This window comes from Panicum hallii, chromosome 8, assembly GCF_002211085.1.
Source record: "Panicum hallii strain FIL2 chromosome 8, PHallii_v3.1, whole genome shotgun sequence".
In the NCBI taxonomy this organism is placed as follows: domain Eukaryota; kingdom Viridiplantae; phylum Streptophyta; class Magnoliopsida; order Poales; family Poaceae; genus Panicum; species Panicum hallii.
In genome coordinates, this window is record NC_038049.1 from 15,990,603 (window position 1) to 16,006,260 (window position 15,658).

Below are 15,658 nucleotides of genomic sequence, written 5' to 3' on the forward strand. Positions count from 1 at the left end.
ATGTCTATTGTCTACCATCGGAACCAGAAATAAGCACACGTAAAGGAGTTCAGTTTTCTGATACAGCTCTTCTGTAAGTAAGACGAAACAGAATGAAAGCAACTTAAGCAAGTACGCTGGTGTAACTAACTGGAATATGAGGCATGCAGCCACTAAAGGACAAAAACTAAGATGGCCTATTCCTCAAATATTGTATCATTTGCTCCTGTATTAAAGTGTAATTTCCGTGCAGCTGAAGCATTTTGATCAAGACCAAGCAATAGACTTGTATATCCTCCTTGCATCAAATTAGGCGCGGTGGTCGGAAAGTTGATCAAGATATTGCTAGAAGTGTTTGGTACCATAACATTGTCACCAATATTGTCTCCAGTGTTCCTCACTTCTTCTCCTACGATATCTGAAATATATTTGCAACAATTAAAAAACATGAGTTGGTAATAAACAATTCAGTACATGCAGCAATAAATTAGTACCTTTCTCTTCACAACTTTTCTTTTTCTTTCTTGTCTTCTTTTCCACAACATTCTTTGCTCATTTACTTTTGGGGCCTTTTATAATATGAGGAACTCTAAATAAAATTGTACTGTTTTCTGTATCTGTAACGTGATCATTTGAGATCATTACAGGAGCTTCATTTTCTCGCATTTTGTTTAGTGAACGATCAGCCTCCACTTCCCACTTTTCTAATGACCTCTCCAAATCATTAAGAAGTGGCTCTAATGCTGAACATTTCAATGCAATAGATGTTGCTATTCGAGAGATACGTGCAGCACGTGCTTTCAAGTTTAAATTCTCCCTTCCTTTCTTCTCAACATAATACCCTCTTTTTGCATATTTTGTCCATCTATTTAGTATATATTGAGATGGTAAAATGAAAATATCATTCTTATTGAATACTTTGAAGGTATGCTTGCACAATATACCTATAATATACAGAAGATAGTGGTTAGCGATATATATGACAACCAAAACTCTATTTTAAAATTAGTGTACATACCTATGGATTCAAACATTCTGCAAGAGCATGTAATGGTCATATCTGCAATGTTGAATACAAATGTTGCTCCATAATCTGAATACATATGTGTAACAATGAATGTCGATATTGACCCCTCAGTCTATAACAACTTATATGAATACTCATGTTGTTTTCTAAATTCTGCCTCGAACTCTGCATACATCCTCCTAGTGTATGATTCAGTAGCAGTCTTCAACAAAGGTAAATTGGAGACATAATTAACTAGGATCTTTATAAGTGATTGAAAATCTTCATCCAACTCATTTTCACGTAGAGAAGCGGAAACCTTGTCACATTCGACAAGGAGTTCAGAAATACCAAGTTTTCTACAAAATCTTTTCTTAAAGACATTATTCATACCTTCACTCCTTTGAGTTGTGATCATATCAGCTGTAAAAGAGGTACGATAAACAGCAGCCCACTTTCTTCTCAAGTCATATAGATTTAGCAACCATGAGTTCTCTTTCAGGTCATATTTAGTCAACAATTCATTCCACTTCTTTATAAAATACTCCTCCGATCTATCTTCATAGACACATCTTTTAAAAGCATATAGAAAATCAGGATCCTTATGAATTACATGACCAAGATATTTAGCAGCATTAAGATAAATGTGCCACAAGCAAAGTCGATGACTTGTATTAGGAAATACATAAGCAATTGCTCCTGCCATGGCTGCATCTTGGTCAGTGAAAATTGTACTCGGATGCTTACCTGACATTGCTGTCAAAAAGGTTTGAAACAACCAAAAAAATGATTCAATAGTTTCATTAAACAACAATGCAGCTCCAAAAATTATTGTTTGCTTGTGGTGGTTGGTTCCAAGGAGTGGAGCAAAAGGCATCTCAAACTTATTTGTCTGAAATGTGGTGTCAAACGACACTGCATCACCAAAGCATGCGTAATCCATGATAGACTGACCCCGGCCCAAAAGAAATTAGCTATCCTTCTATCTTGCTTATCAATTTTCATGGTATAAAAAAATGCAGGATCCTCTATCTGCTTGTTCTTCAGGTATTCCAACAATGTTTGTGCATCATTGGATTCTAGGTACTTATTCCGCTCACGACCAATCTCATTGTTGCAATCCATCCGTAAGAAGGGAACTTTGTCAGCCCCACCATAAAACTGCTTCATGAACTCATAGACTTGCATTGGCCTCATTCCGGCTTCCCGTATTTGAGCAATGAGTTGTCTGTCTGCATCTATAACATGTCACTGCGACCTTAACATGTGTTTCTTTTTTGGTGTGGCTAAAACATGATTGTGATCAAGTTCAATCTTTTGTACTGTCCAAACTCCCTCCCTGCTGACACTGAACTTAATAAGAGCTTTGCAACCTATCCTTGTAGTGGCATATGATGATCCTGTTTCTGCATGTCCTTAGCTGCTATAGACTATAACTCTGCTATATATAGTTTTATCTGCTCGACGCTTTATGATGCTCTTTCTGATGCTGAATCCAATCATACCGGCATATGTGTTGTACATCTCATACGCATCATTCTCCGACGCAAAAGACATTCCGACTTTAGGAACAATCACAGGTGGTCCATCTTTATCAACAACCTATTGTGAAATTTTGTTTAGAATAAAAAAACAAACATTATGATAATACAATTTAATTTATTACCATATCATCATCAACTTGGGTGTTTGCACCGACGGACAACGATGATGTGTGCGGATCAGCCACTGGTTCCATAATCATGGACTCATTATTCTGCGTCATCTAGTATATATATGATGAATCAGATCGATAATAATTAGAATACAGATTGATGGTAATTACATTACGTGTAAAAGAAAGTTTTATTTGCTGCTCTGGCTTGTGGTACCGACCTGGAGGCGCGCGAGCTCTTCCTTCGTGTACTCCATGGCTCCCGGCGGCGGTGGCAGCAGTAGCAGGGGACGGCGGCGGCGGCGGTAGCAGGGGGCCGCGGTGGTGGCAGGAAAGAAAGAGGCGAAACAAAGAGACCCTACACGATACAAGAACAAACTAGAGACCCTACGTGACTTTATTCAGGTAAAGCTGCCCATGCGTCCTGTGAGCCGAGTCGCTGCACGCGAGCCGAGCGCCCGAGCCCATCGCGTGCCCGCCGCTTGCCGTCAGGTTGTGGGCCTGCAGGTATGGATTGCGAGGGGCTCCATCGGTATGGCTCTGGATCGGTGTTCCAGCCAATTTTTTTCCCAGCGCATATCTATGCTGATGAGCGAGCCCGCCAGGTCCGGGGACACCACATCCTCACTTTGCACCCGAGGAGAGTTTGTGAGACAACACCCACCCCCATCCGGGTATATAAAAAATCATGTTTACACCTTTAAAATATAATAAAAATCTGATTTTCAAAATTCAATTATAAACCGGATAATAGGGACCATCAAATTATCAAAAGCGGACAAGCTTAGCTCTTTGGATGGTTTCAAAGGTGGTTTTGCATTTTTCTTTGAAAAAATAAAAGATTCTGGTTAGATCCAAAATATCAAAACTAATTCATTTTAAATTAGAAAAATATGAAACTAGTACCAAATTATTCAAAAATAATAGGTGTAACTAAAAGCAAACAAATATTAGGAAGACACAAAAATAGAACCGACAAAATGGAGCCGAATAACCGACAAATACAATGAATTTTTTACTTGAATATTTTTAATTTTTATAAAACGAACAAGCACCTTTAAAACCACTGAAAGGGTCAAATTTATCTAGTTTTAACATTTGGATTAACTCTGTTATCCGATTTCGTAGTTGAAGGCTGAAAATTAGATTTTTATAATACTTTGAGGGTGTAAACTGGGCTTTTCCCTTTATTTATATGGAATGAGGGGAGTTGTTTCTAAGTTATACATAAGGTTCTAAATCTCCCACTATAGCTGTTTGAGGCACGGTATAAATATTTGAACTCGTGTATAATTTAGCCGTTATAGCCCGTTATAGCCTCATTTAGCTCGCTATTAGCTGTTTTTAGAGTCCCTAAACCCCTTAGAGTCCACCTGTACATAATCAGATCAATAAAGTTGAGAGTTTATGCTATGTATATTTGTGCTTTTCTCAAATCAATTATTGTTTGCGTGGTAACTGGTAAGTAATTTCAGAATATGATAAATATGTTTCCAGTACTTTGCCCCTGCCACTACTCTACTAACTGGAACACAGCATACAGAAAATTAAATGCAACGCTGCCAGCAGGACAATGCCCTGGAATTTCGCTACGAGAGGAGCCGAGGCTGAGGCCGCATTCCCTTGGAGGCTCTCGCAGTCCGCCGGCTGGAACGACAGCACCGAGTTGTCGACGTCGTACCGGACGTGGAAGTCCATCTGCATGATGTTACCGATGATGGACAGGCTGGGCGACCTCTGCACGACCCAGCACGCCACGCCGTCGCCCACGTCCACAAAGTAGTTGCGCACCTGCAGGGCCATGTCGGCGCCGCCGTCGAAGTGGAGCACCATCGCCGGCACGGCCGCCGCGGGGTCGCCGCCGCTGTATTGGTCGAAGCACGCCTCGAACCCGTCCCTGTCCGCCGCCCGGGCAAGGTTCGTCTGCGACAGCACCTCCGCCTTCGCCTGCGAGTAGGCCGGCTCCGAGAGGAACGTCAGCGTCGTGCCGGAGTCGAACACGACGCCGTCGTTGGTTCCGGGGGTCGTCGACGAGCCGATGGAGATGCGCTCGAGGTTCACGGTGTAGAAGGTGCTGGACGTGGACGTGAGGAGCCCCGTGGACTGGACGCCGTTGCCCAACAAGCTGGCCGCCGAGCCGAAGAGGAGAGGGCTGGCCTTGGAGGTGTCGCTGGTGAGGCAGTACGAGAAAGCGCCGGCTTCCAGCTGGGAGACGAGGGACAGCGGCCCGCGGCCGAGCCCGACGAGGCCGGATGAGCTCCTGCCGTACTCGCCCTCCGACACGTTGGTGCACCCGAAGCCCACGCCCGGCATGGCGGCGCCGCCGAGCGTGATGGTCTCGCTGGCGAGGTAGCCCTGGGTGAAGGTGTCGCTGGCCTCCAGGCCGTAGGAGTACGTGTAGTCGCACTCCGCGCCGCTGGCAGGGCACGTCGCGAGCTTCTCGGACTTGAGGGCGCCGCAGAGACGATCGGAGCACGGGAGCTTGGAGAAAGTCGACGACCTGTCCGGGTAGTAGGAAGGGGAGCCCTGCGGCGCGCACGACGCGCAGGCGCCGCACTTGGTCCAGATGAGGTCACTGCCGGTGTCGGCGAGGGCCGTTAGGCTCTGCCGCGGCGTGCCGATGGAGAACTCCATGTCATAGGCGCCGCCGTCACCGTCCATCCGCAGCGGTGTCTGTCCAGTCACGTGGCTCGAGGCCGTGTTGAGCCGGGAGGCAAGCATTGACAGCCGGTGGTGAGACTGACGAGCGGCCTGCGTGAAGTTGATGGCGGCGGTCTCGGTGCGGCGGATCATGGTGGCGCGAAAGCTGCGGCGTTCGACGTGGCCATGGGCGGCCGGAGAAGCGGCAAGGAGGAAGGAGACCATAAGTGCGAGGAGAGCTATCTTAGCAGCCATTTTGCTTGATGCGTTTACAAGTGCCGGTTGGAGAGTATATATAGTTGGCGACATGGGGAAATAGAACATTCCGCCTGATTGCTATCCCTACATAAAATAAACCTTGCTGTGTTAGCATGTACGTATATGGCCTAAGCCAACAGTGTACAGTGCTTATGAAAGTTCAGATCAAAATGTGCATATATTATCAGAAACTATAAAATAGGAAGGGGAAACACTTATACGTTTCTCTTTAAAATAACTCCGCTTATTGTCAATTTCTTAAGATAGATTGGCTCTTACTATGGACGAAACCGTGTTCTACTATTTACCCATCTTTCGGAACATTATTTATCTCTGAGACCAATTTTTACCAATCTTTAGACATATCTAACACAGAATGTGATCCATAACACTTGTGTTATATGTATTAGTCCATCAACTCGTGCTCCCACACAGCTCACTTTTAGTAATTCTAGAATCAAAATTATTTATCTTACTCTCTCTCTCATTTATTAAATATGGTAACACAATAATATAGATACTATCTCTGTCTCAAAATATAGCAACTTTTAGACTTGGTCAAAGTCAAACATTTCCATCTTTAACTAATAATATCTCCAAAAATATTTTTTGAATTAATTTTAAATACAAAATATTACATACTATGATTTTTTGTTTTCATCATGAATCAACTAATATTATTTTTATGTTGTCAATCTTTATAAATTTTTTATTATCCATCATGAAAGTTAAAAGGTTTAACTTGAAAAAAACCTAAATATAGCTATATTAAGGTGGATATATTTATTTTTATTCGGTTGTCATAGCCTCATAGGCTTTAGATAGCAATTACGTTATGCCCATAGTCTGACTTATATGTTGTCGGTGTTTTATCGCCACACCCATTGAGGGATACCTCCAAGGTGGTGAGTTTGTAGGTAGGATGTCGTCGAGATCAGGAATTCAAATATACAAGGAACATAAAGTTTAGATAGGTTCGGTCCGCCGAGAGCGTGATACCCTACGTCTTGTGCGACTTGTATTGTCTTAGGTGTTGGTCGGGGTGATCTTGGGTGATCCTCTATGAGGCACGAGTTGTCCCTTATAGTCCTGTTCGAGGAGGGTCTTGCCCGCCCTTATATAGCCTAGGGGCACAGGGTTATATGGAAATCTTAAACAGATACGAGTTTAGGAGTTCTACCCGAGTACTTTTCAGGTAGTTTTCTTCTATTCCGACTAGTTCTACTACTGCTCGAGTAGTTCTATTACAGCACGAGTAGTTACAACTAGTGTAGAGCGTGGGCCATATCCCACCCCTTATCCTGTAAGATATACGCCATGTGCACAGTCCTGTGGGCCCGGGTTTGACAAGCCCCCGAGCTCTTCATAGTAGAGTAACGTAGACTTCCGAGTACTTCTAAAGGCATCTTCGAGTTCAACCGAACTCCATCATGAAGGTGTCTTCCAAGTACTTTCTTGACTGCATCGAGACTGTGAGGTGCTCATGCCTCGAGTAGTTGTCCAGTCTTCTTTTATATGGGGTGCGATTGAACTCACACTCCATATGGAATAGTCTCCAAACCTTAGGTTGACTAGAAGAATTAGGCTGAGGGTCAAATGAGCCTTGAATCTTCTATTCTTATCTTCCAAAGATTTGAAAAATAAGTCGCTAATGCCACGTGTCCCGCAGTCTCCGAGTCTTGAATCCGAATCCTCAAGATTGGAATAAAGGATCCAAAGAATCGTGGCATGCAATATATGACGGTAAGAATTTGATGGTTAAGATAGGCAAATTGGTTCAGAAATTCAAAAACCACTTTTTCAGAATAAATTCTCTAAAAAAATTGTTAACAAATAATTTTTCCAAAAAACACCCTAAATTACGGCTCAAATCAAACTTTGTTCCCTGATTCAATGGCTTGATAAGACCTCTGGGTTAAATTTTGAAAAACCCCTTATTTCGGAATAAAATCCCTGAAATAATGGTTAAACAATTATCTTCCTAAAATAAGTCCTGAAAAGCCTCTTAAATCGGGATCTTCCGAGTAGTTTTGCAGCATCCAGCCTCAAAGGGTGAGACCTTAAACAATCCGCTGAAAACATGCTGAGTGCCCTATCGCATCCAGCCCCGGAGCCTGGGAGCTAGATGAGTCGCACGAGGCACACCTAGTAGTCGGTGGCACCATCCCCCGAGCCTAGGCATTGGCCAAGTTGCCACTGGATCTTGAACTGTTGATGAAGCCGACTAGTCGGAGTCGATTCCGACTTGTTTTGTAGGCTAGAACAGTAGTCCAAGTAGTCACCAGCACGTCGTCGAGTAGAGTCGATTCCAACTAGTTTTATAGGTGAGACGAGTAGTCGAAGTAGTCGCCAGCGTATCACCAAGCATAGTCAATTCCGACTAGTTTTGTAGGCGAGACGAGTAGTCGAAGTAGTCGCCAGCATGTCCCCGAGCATTCTTCATGAAGTCGAGTAGTCGCCGACGGTTGTTGATGAACCAAACTAGTCAGAATCAAATCCGACTAATTACAGTCAAGCGATCAGTGTGCCGATAGCAAGAGCAGGAGTTGCTCTGAGTAGTTGATGTAGTAGGCGACGCAAGCTGAAGTTTTGCCAAGTAGTCGTCGTAGTTGGCAACGTGTACCCGAGCGTTCTCGAAGTAGTCGTTGGCGATTGTTGATGAAGCCAACTAGTCGGAGTTGAATCCGACTCGCCCAGCGGCATGATCTATGTCAGGTCCCCTGCAAGGTAAACATAAAAGTATGTTGTAACTGATATACATGATATCGCGTTGGGAGCAAATCCCAGCATTGTAAAATACGTGTAAAATTCACGTTTTGCTCTTGCTGGGTCACAAAATTTCCCTAGGTAGGTAGCCTATTACGTTTAGGCACTTGATCCCTGATAGCCGTAGACTATAACGCGGGGAGTATGACCGCATGCACGTGTAGGAACATAGGCGTACAGAAGAGTCAAGGTTTCACGGATTAAAGGATTTGCTACCCTGGTATTTTAGCAACTGTTAAGAGAAAACTAGAGCAATCGGCGCTGCAAAAAAAGAGAACGCTCTTGGAGCGCACTAATAGGGTGTACGCCGACCGCCCCTGTTGTAGGGCGGTCGTCGATGGAGCCACGATGGTTTGTTGATGAAGCCGACTAGTCAGAGTCGATTCCGACTAGTTGTTGACTGTGTGAAACCCACTCCGGACTAGTTTTCTTGTCGAGACAAGTAGTCGGAGTAGTCGTTGGCCGGTTGGCGTTGCTGATTTGTGGAAGTAGTCATAGCTTCGCTTCTTTTGTGGAGATCGAGAAATAGGCTTGACTCCTGATTGTAGCCGCCGCTTCACAATTTCCTTTTTGGACTCGAACTCGAGTAATCGGCCTTGTGCAGAAACAACATAGAATTCTGTAGGACCCGCTGGATCTTGGGCCAATAGCAGATGAATACTTCTCTACTCTGGATTGTGACTTGAACGCATCGCATTGTACAAATATCCAAATTGCCTTGGACTCGACACAAGACCGCGTTGGGATGCAGTTCAATTTTGATAATCACATTGCGCCAAGTAGATTGATTTTGATGACGAGGTCCTTCAAGCTCGCCAGTGGATCTTCGTTGATCACCCCTACCTGGCGCGGGCAGCTGTCAGTGTTTTACCGCCACGCGCACCGAGGGATACCCCCGAGGTAGTGAGTTTGTAGGTAGGGTGTCGCCGAGATCAGGAACTCGAAGGTGCAAGCAACACAAAATTTAGACAAGTTCAGGCTGCCGAGAGCGTAATACCCTACGTCCTGTGTGGTTTGTATTGCTTTAGGTGTTGATCGAGGTGATCTTGGGTGATCCTCCATGAGGCACGAGTTGTCCCTCATGGTCCTGTTCGAGGAGGGTCCCTGCCCGCCCTTATATAGTCTGGGAGGATAGAGTTATATGGAAATCCTAGCTAGATACAAGCTTAGGAGTCCTAACGCTTACTGCTCAGGTAGTTTTATTCTATTCCGACTAGTTCTACTACTGCTCGAGTAGTTCTTCTAGAGTAGTTACAATTGGTGTAGAGCGTGGGCCATGTCCCACCCCTTATCTTATAAGATGTACGCCATGTGCACAGTTCTATGGGCCCGGATCTGACATATGTGGTTAATTCCCATGTAGATTTTAAATGATCCATTGAAGATTTACGTGCTACTTTAGGTTATTTTAATGAAGGCAGATGTGGGTAATCTATATTCAAAATTATGGGTTACTTTGGATTATTTTTAAAGTAGAATAATTGAGTATTGTAGACATAGTTATTTTATGTTATTTCCTTAATGTGGGTAATATAGATATATATTTTAGAGGTTACTTTAGACTTGCTTTTATAATAGCATTAGTGGACTAATATTGGACGATGCTTGGTGTTACCGGTAATATGGAGAATGATTGGGGGGGCTAATTTTTAGGGGATTATTTAGACTACTTTTATAGTGACGGTGGTGGGTAATTTGGATGTATATTTAAGGGATTATTTTACTATTTTTATCATGCAGTGGTGGGTAATTTTTCAGATCCAAATGGCTAATGTTTCTAGTTTTTGTGAGAATTTATAGAGATTTACATTCTTTCTATTCTAATATGTCTTTTTCAGGATTAGCAAGGAACCTTCAATGTCTATTAGTAATAGTAAGATAAGATATTTTATCTATGTTTCTTAACATAGAATTAATAGTAAGGTAAGTTGTTTTATCTGTGTTAAAAAAGCACGATCTGATAGAAAATAATATCAAAACATTATTGGAAAAAATCTATCGACCGAATCATGTAATTAAGGGAAGTTAATTTGGCAACAACTTATTGTAGTACTACTATTCTTGCAATCCAGAAATGTGCTAAGGTTATTAAGGTTATTGTTTGGATCAGCTGTAGACTGCTGCTACATCTAGTACAAGGTGGCACAGGCTGGGGGTACCTAGGTTCTTTCGAAGGCAACAGATGAATGATGCCGACGAAGCATGCATGGAATTACCTGGAAGGCGGATTTAATCTCCACATGAAATTTTGGATAGATCCAGGTTGGAATCAACGCCCCTCGTTGGCACGATTGCATAGTGCATCCGACAATCTTAGTTCAATTTTTTCTTGCCGCTACAATGTTGTGTTTTGACCATTTGGAACCCACAATGAGAGCAGCTCATCTCTGTCTTTCCGGAAATTACTTCGAAATAATGTTCTTGTTCTTTTTTTTTTGGAAAAACCAATGCCCACGTCAAGATCAGTCTCTTTTATCTAGTATTTCATCGTGATCTGCGTCCATTCCTGAAAAATTATTACGAAATCTGTATTGTAAACATCGAGGTCGTACTCAACTATTGATCCCTTGTGTGGAACCATGCACTCCCAATAAAATATATATTATTCCACATGCATTTTTATGCGAATCACGCAGATGCTCGCTCACATATATATATATATATATATATATATATATATATATATTCACGCACATTGGACTAATAATATCACTATAGGCGTCTTGTATTCGCAGGTGTGAGTATGTGTATATATATGTATGCTAATAACATCTACGCGTGCCAATGAGAAAAGAAAAAAATGCGTTGGATGGATTTCTGGTTGTGGCTCTATAACCGTTATCATATACAAGATGCCCCATGACCTTCTAACTTTTAGGTTTTTGGGGCACATGTACCATAAATCTTGCTAACATTGTTGGCCTCCCAGCCATGTGTGGTCTTGTAGCCCCTCCTAACATTCATCTTTCACTACAAGAAATCTGTTAATCTATAACAAAATTTTCATGATGTTTCTAGAGAATGTCACGAACGTTACTGAATCTATGATGTTTTTCTGTTTTTCGTTATGGATGTGCATTGGTGGATATTCAAGCCCAAAACACAATGACGTTTTGTAAAATTCATCACAATCTGGCCTACAACACTGTAACGTTTAGCAAATTCATCACGATCAATAAAATTAAAAATTAGCATGTTATGTATGGGAAAAATAGAAATATCAGGAAAAAGTATGGGAAAATAGAAAATTCAGGAAAAAAAAGAAAAAGGTGCAAAGGTGAAAGTTTGAACTCAGAACCTCCCGTAAAGGATGCATCACACCTACCACTGTGCTACATGTTGCATTGCTAATCCTCTTGATTTTATGGCTCTTTATATACATTTGTTGCTTGCATGGCTACCACAACAGTTTTATGGCTCTTTATATACTTTGTTGCTTGTTGCTTGCGTGGCGACCACAGCAGCTGCCAGGTCACCACCTCGCGCTCACCGAAATCCTCATGATTTTTATGGCTCTTTATATACATTTGTTGCTTGTTGCTTCCGTGGCGACCACAGCAGCCGTCAGGTCACCACCTCGCCCTCGCTGAGATCCTCGTGATTTTTATGGCTCTTTATATACACTAGAACATAACACGGGCCAAGGGAAGCTCCCGAATGTCTCTGCACCCGGACCACGGTGGGCTAGAAGAGGTATGTGGGCCATGTGGTCACATTCACGTCATAGGCGACATAGAATGAGTCCAGCTTTGGGTTGAAGCAGTGCAACCAAAACAGCTTCGTCATGCCGGCCCCCACACCAACCCTAGCTTCCCTTTCTTCTCCAAGCCGCCGCCACCACCGCTGCCTCCCACTCAATGCATATCTCTCTCCCTCTCAGCTCTCTCCTCAGATCTGGCAAGGCTGCGATGAAGCACGACGAGCATGGGCTAGGGTGCGGCAATCCCAGGCGTGTGCCGGCCCGAGTGAGCCCGGCGGAGTTCGACGTCCCGGCACATGTATGCCTAACCAAAGATCTGGTGCGAGCAAAGGAGGAGGACTCGGCAAAGTCCGTTGCGTGCCTCCCCTCAATGAATCGGCGGTGAGCGGCACTGTAGATCAGGGAGGAGGAAGCGAGCGGAGCTCCGCGGAGTGGGCCCCATGATGCTTTCGGCGGCAGGAAATTCAGTGGGCTCCATGCTGCCGGCCACCATCGGCCATTGCTTCCAATCCGCTAGTCACCGGCCGCTTCGTCCACACCTGCAAGCCTCCAAGCCGTCGAACCCATCGTGTGCCGCACTCAAACAGGTTGCTAGCACCATCTTGCCGCTTTTGCAGATTGAATAAAGCACTTATTATCGAGGAACCAGTACAACAATGCTTTGAACAATAGGCAAACTCATAGCAATTGTCTCATGCAAATTTCTTAACAGCAGCGTTAGCATTACCACTGACTGAATGGCATCTGCAGCCCATAGGTTCTGTCAAGCCATATATTACATTCGAAGATCAGCATTAGTAGCTACCGAACATTTTAGCAGGTAGCTCGGAATACTGATCCAAATAAAAGGGAGTACTAATATATTAAGTAGAAAATAACACAGTTTGCAGCCATAAGAGTATCCAAAAGATAGTTAATTGATGCTGAGAGCATCAGGTTATAAAACAGCTGAACATATGGCATGAAGCAGCAAGTCATCACATATAGGTCTAGGCATGGCTGCAACTGTGTAAACACAAAATGAGCTGATCCGCTTCTTCCTTCTAAGCATCGGCACTGGAACTGTAAATGTAGTTACCGAGAACAGTTGTTAGTTATAAAATATCTGAAGATAACATGAGGCAACAATCAAGGTGTTTACTGTGAAGATTGTATTTTTCATGAGGTAGGCATGTTTGGATGAGAATCTGATGTCGACAAAAAAAATCTAGTGATCAGAAGCATGTGTATGTGACCAGTGGCTACCTCAAATAGATGTAATGACAATTTGTATAAGGCACAAAGAAAATAGCAAAGATCATATGTGAAAAAAATAGCTAGGATGATATCCAAAGAGCATATGTGAAGTAAATAGCAAGGATGATATCTATTGTATAAGCAGGAGGGCATCTAAACATGGTAGGAGTACCTAAACCAAAAATGTTTTTTGCAAGGCTTGTTTCATCTGAAGTTTGCATCAAGGGCATACCTAGGCTTGGGAGTGTCATGGACACACACACAGCCATCATCTTCATTTTCATTGTCCTGATCAAGCAGCAGTTTTCTGGCGGTTTTCTTGTTAGGTGAGGGGCGGGACCTAAAAATTTTACATGTTAGATAGGAGATTATTATTTGACATGTTATGAAAAAACAAATCTGTGTTGGCAATACAGACCTTTTCCTTGTGATTGTCTTTCCTATCTTAGTTGCAGAATCAGCAGCTCCATCCTTAGATTCTTTAGGATTAGCAGTATACTGCAGGATAGAGTAGGAAGACGAAACAAAATATCACATAGATGGATTATAGTTGGATATGGTTAAATTCCTTAGTTGAAAAAAGTTAAGTACTGTTATTTCATCATGTCAATACTCTTTGGAGTGTGATAAGTGGATAAAAGGAAGGAGATTAAGCGATTATAGTTTACCTTAGCCAAAATGGTATCATCATTCTTATGTGGTGTATCTGTTGACGTTGCAACTGCAGTTTGAGTAAGGATATCTGGAGCATTGACGGACCTTGTACTTTGCTTTATTGGTACTAAAGCAATCTCTGTTTCCTTGGTTGGAGTGATCTGCAGTTATAGATAGTAGTTAGACAGGTGCTGATAAGTAGTTAGACAAGTGTTGATTCTCTGTTTACAAAATGAAGGAAAGCTTTTGACAGATGTGTGAAGCTAAGGCTAATGTCACTTCATAATAACAGATGTGTGAAGCTAAACTGAAACCACATGCTAAGCTCTAAACTGAAATTGTCACTTTACAAATCTCAATAAAGAAATTTTCATGGTAAGCTATAATTCAGTAAAAACAATCTCAATAAACTATCATAGCAGCAGTATGAGCAAGCCTATAAAGAGAATTGAGCATCTGCAAGGGTAAAAAATTGAAAGATGAAGGCAGAAACTGCAAACTCGTTGAAGGAAAAAAAAAAAGAACCTGATTCAGTAAGGGATCATCTTTTTCTGCCGCTGCTCAACTGAACCTGCAAACAAAGGGAAATAAATCATAACCACGCTCTGTAAAGGACTGCAGCATGTGGACGTGAAAAAAAAACAGGATCAAGAAAGATGAGATGAACCCACCTTAAAAGGCTTAAATCCTGTTGCTGCGATTTAACCCTCACCCTCTCAGGTCACCTGACGCCAGTGCCAGGGTAGGTTGCCTACAGTACAGTCAGGCACATCAAAAAGTTGCAGATTAGGCCAAGGCAAAAATGAAAAAGTTGCAGTTTAGGCCAAGACAAAATTGGAAACAAAAACATCACAGGGTAGGAGAGAGGAACGAAAGCACAAAAAAGATAAGGAGCTCACAAATCTCCACGTTCTGGTCTGGGAAGGCGGAGGAACCAGAGGGAAGAAGAGAGCAAATCAAAGTTGTTGCTAGGGTTTGGGGTTGAGGCGAGATGGATGAGGCACTGGAGGGAGGGGAGGTACTTATCTTGGCAACCGTCGCAGGACTGGAGCGAGGGCCGGTAGGCGCCGACGGGATGGCACGACCTCCTTCAACTGCTTCGATGAGATAGCCTCGGCATCAGCACGGAGAGGGATACGGGAGCGGTGCGTCGCCACACAGAAGAGAGAGGAGGGAGCGCACGCCCCTCCTGCAGTGGAGCGGCGCCGCGCACCGTGCGCTCTGCTCGGATGGAATGGAACAGTCCGGTGAGGGGCTGCAGAGGATGATGATCGATTGCCTAAGGCCGGAGAGCTCCATGAGCCTATCCACCGTCCTCTCCCATCTTTTTCTCTCAGTTATACATGGTCTAGCACCATCCTTGTCCCTACCGTGGGGCATACTCATCGGAGGATTCGGAGGTCCACCGTTCAGCAGGGATGAGTAAGTGAAGGGCCAGCGCGCGGAGGGAATAGCGGTCGCCCTTCCACAAATCCAGCGCATCACGCCTGTCCTTTAAGCCATAGCAGCTGCCAGTGGCGCAACAGCATCGCAGGGTCCACTGGCCAGCAGCTTCTTCCAGGCTCTGCCGAGTCCACGACGCCCTTTCCCTCTTCCACGCTCTCACGCTTGACCGGGCGAGCGAATCCAGGGGCTGACCAGCGAGGCAGCCGGCGTGCCGCGACGCAAGCTGCTGCTTCGCTCGGAGCGTCCGCGGGTGAGCAGCCGCGCATACCGAGCGGCGTGGCGCGCTAGAAATAAGCCGTCGTACACTGTCTACCATGAA

At 43.8% G+C, this 15,658-nt stretch overlaps 1 protein-coding gene and 1 long non-coding RNA gene across 3 annotated transcripts; both read right to left on the reverse strand.

The window, feature by feature from the left end:
• Positions 1–4,160: 4,160 nt before the first annotated feature.
• LOC112903641 (aspartic proteinase nepenthesin-1-like) lies at positions 4,161–5,534 on the reverse strand. The gene has a single exon (XM_025972879.1). It carries the CDS (start codon positions 5,532–5,534, stop codon positions 4,161–4,163), a length of 1,374 nt encoding a protein of 457 aa, XP_025828664.1.
• Positions 5,535–12,690: 7,156 nt separating this feature from the next.
• Positions 12,691–15,090, reverse strand: LOC112903292. Of its 2 annotated transcripts, XR_003230777.1 has the most exons (6): positions 14,565–15,090; positions 14,419–14,464; positions 13,908–14,054; positions 13,658–13,737; positions 13,472–13,579; positions 12,691–13,065 (listed from the first exon to the last, which is right to left on the reverse strand). It is a non-coding gene; the product is annotated as an uncharacterized LOC112903292 (long non-coding RNA). The 2 variants fall into 2 exon arrangements; XR_003230776.1 differs by lacking the exons at positions 13,658–13,737; positions 13,908–14,054; positions 14,419–14,464; positions 14,565–15,090 and having other exon boundaries at positions 13,472–13,650.
• Positions 15,091–15,658: the final 568 nt, after the last annotated feature.

What these genes read in the sequence shown, in the direction of transcription:
- LOC112903641 (XM_025972879.1), bottom strand. Translation starts at nt 5,534, where the DNA reads ATGGCTGCTAAGATAGCTCTCCTCGCACTTATGGTCTCCTTCCTCCTT.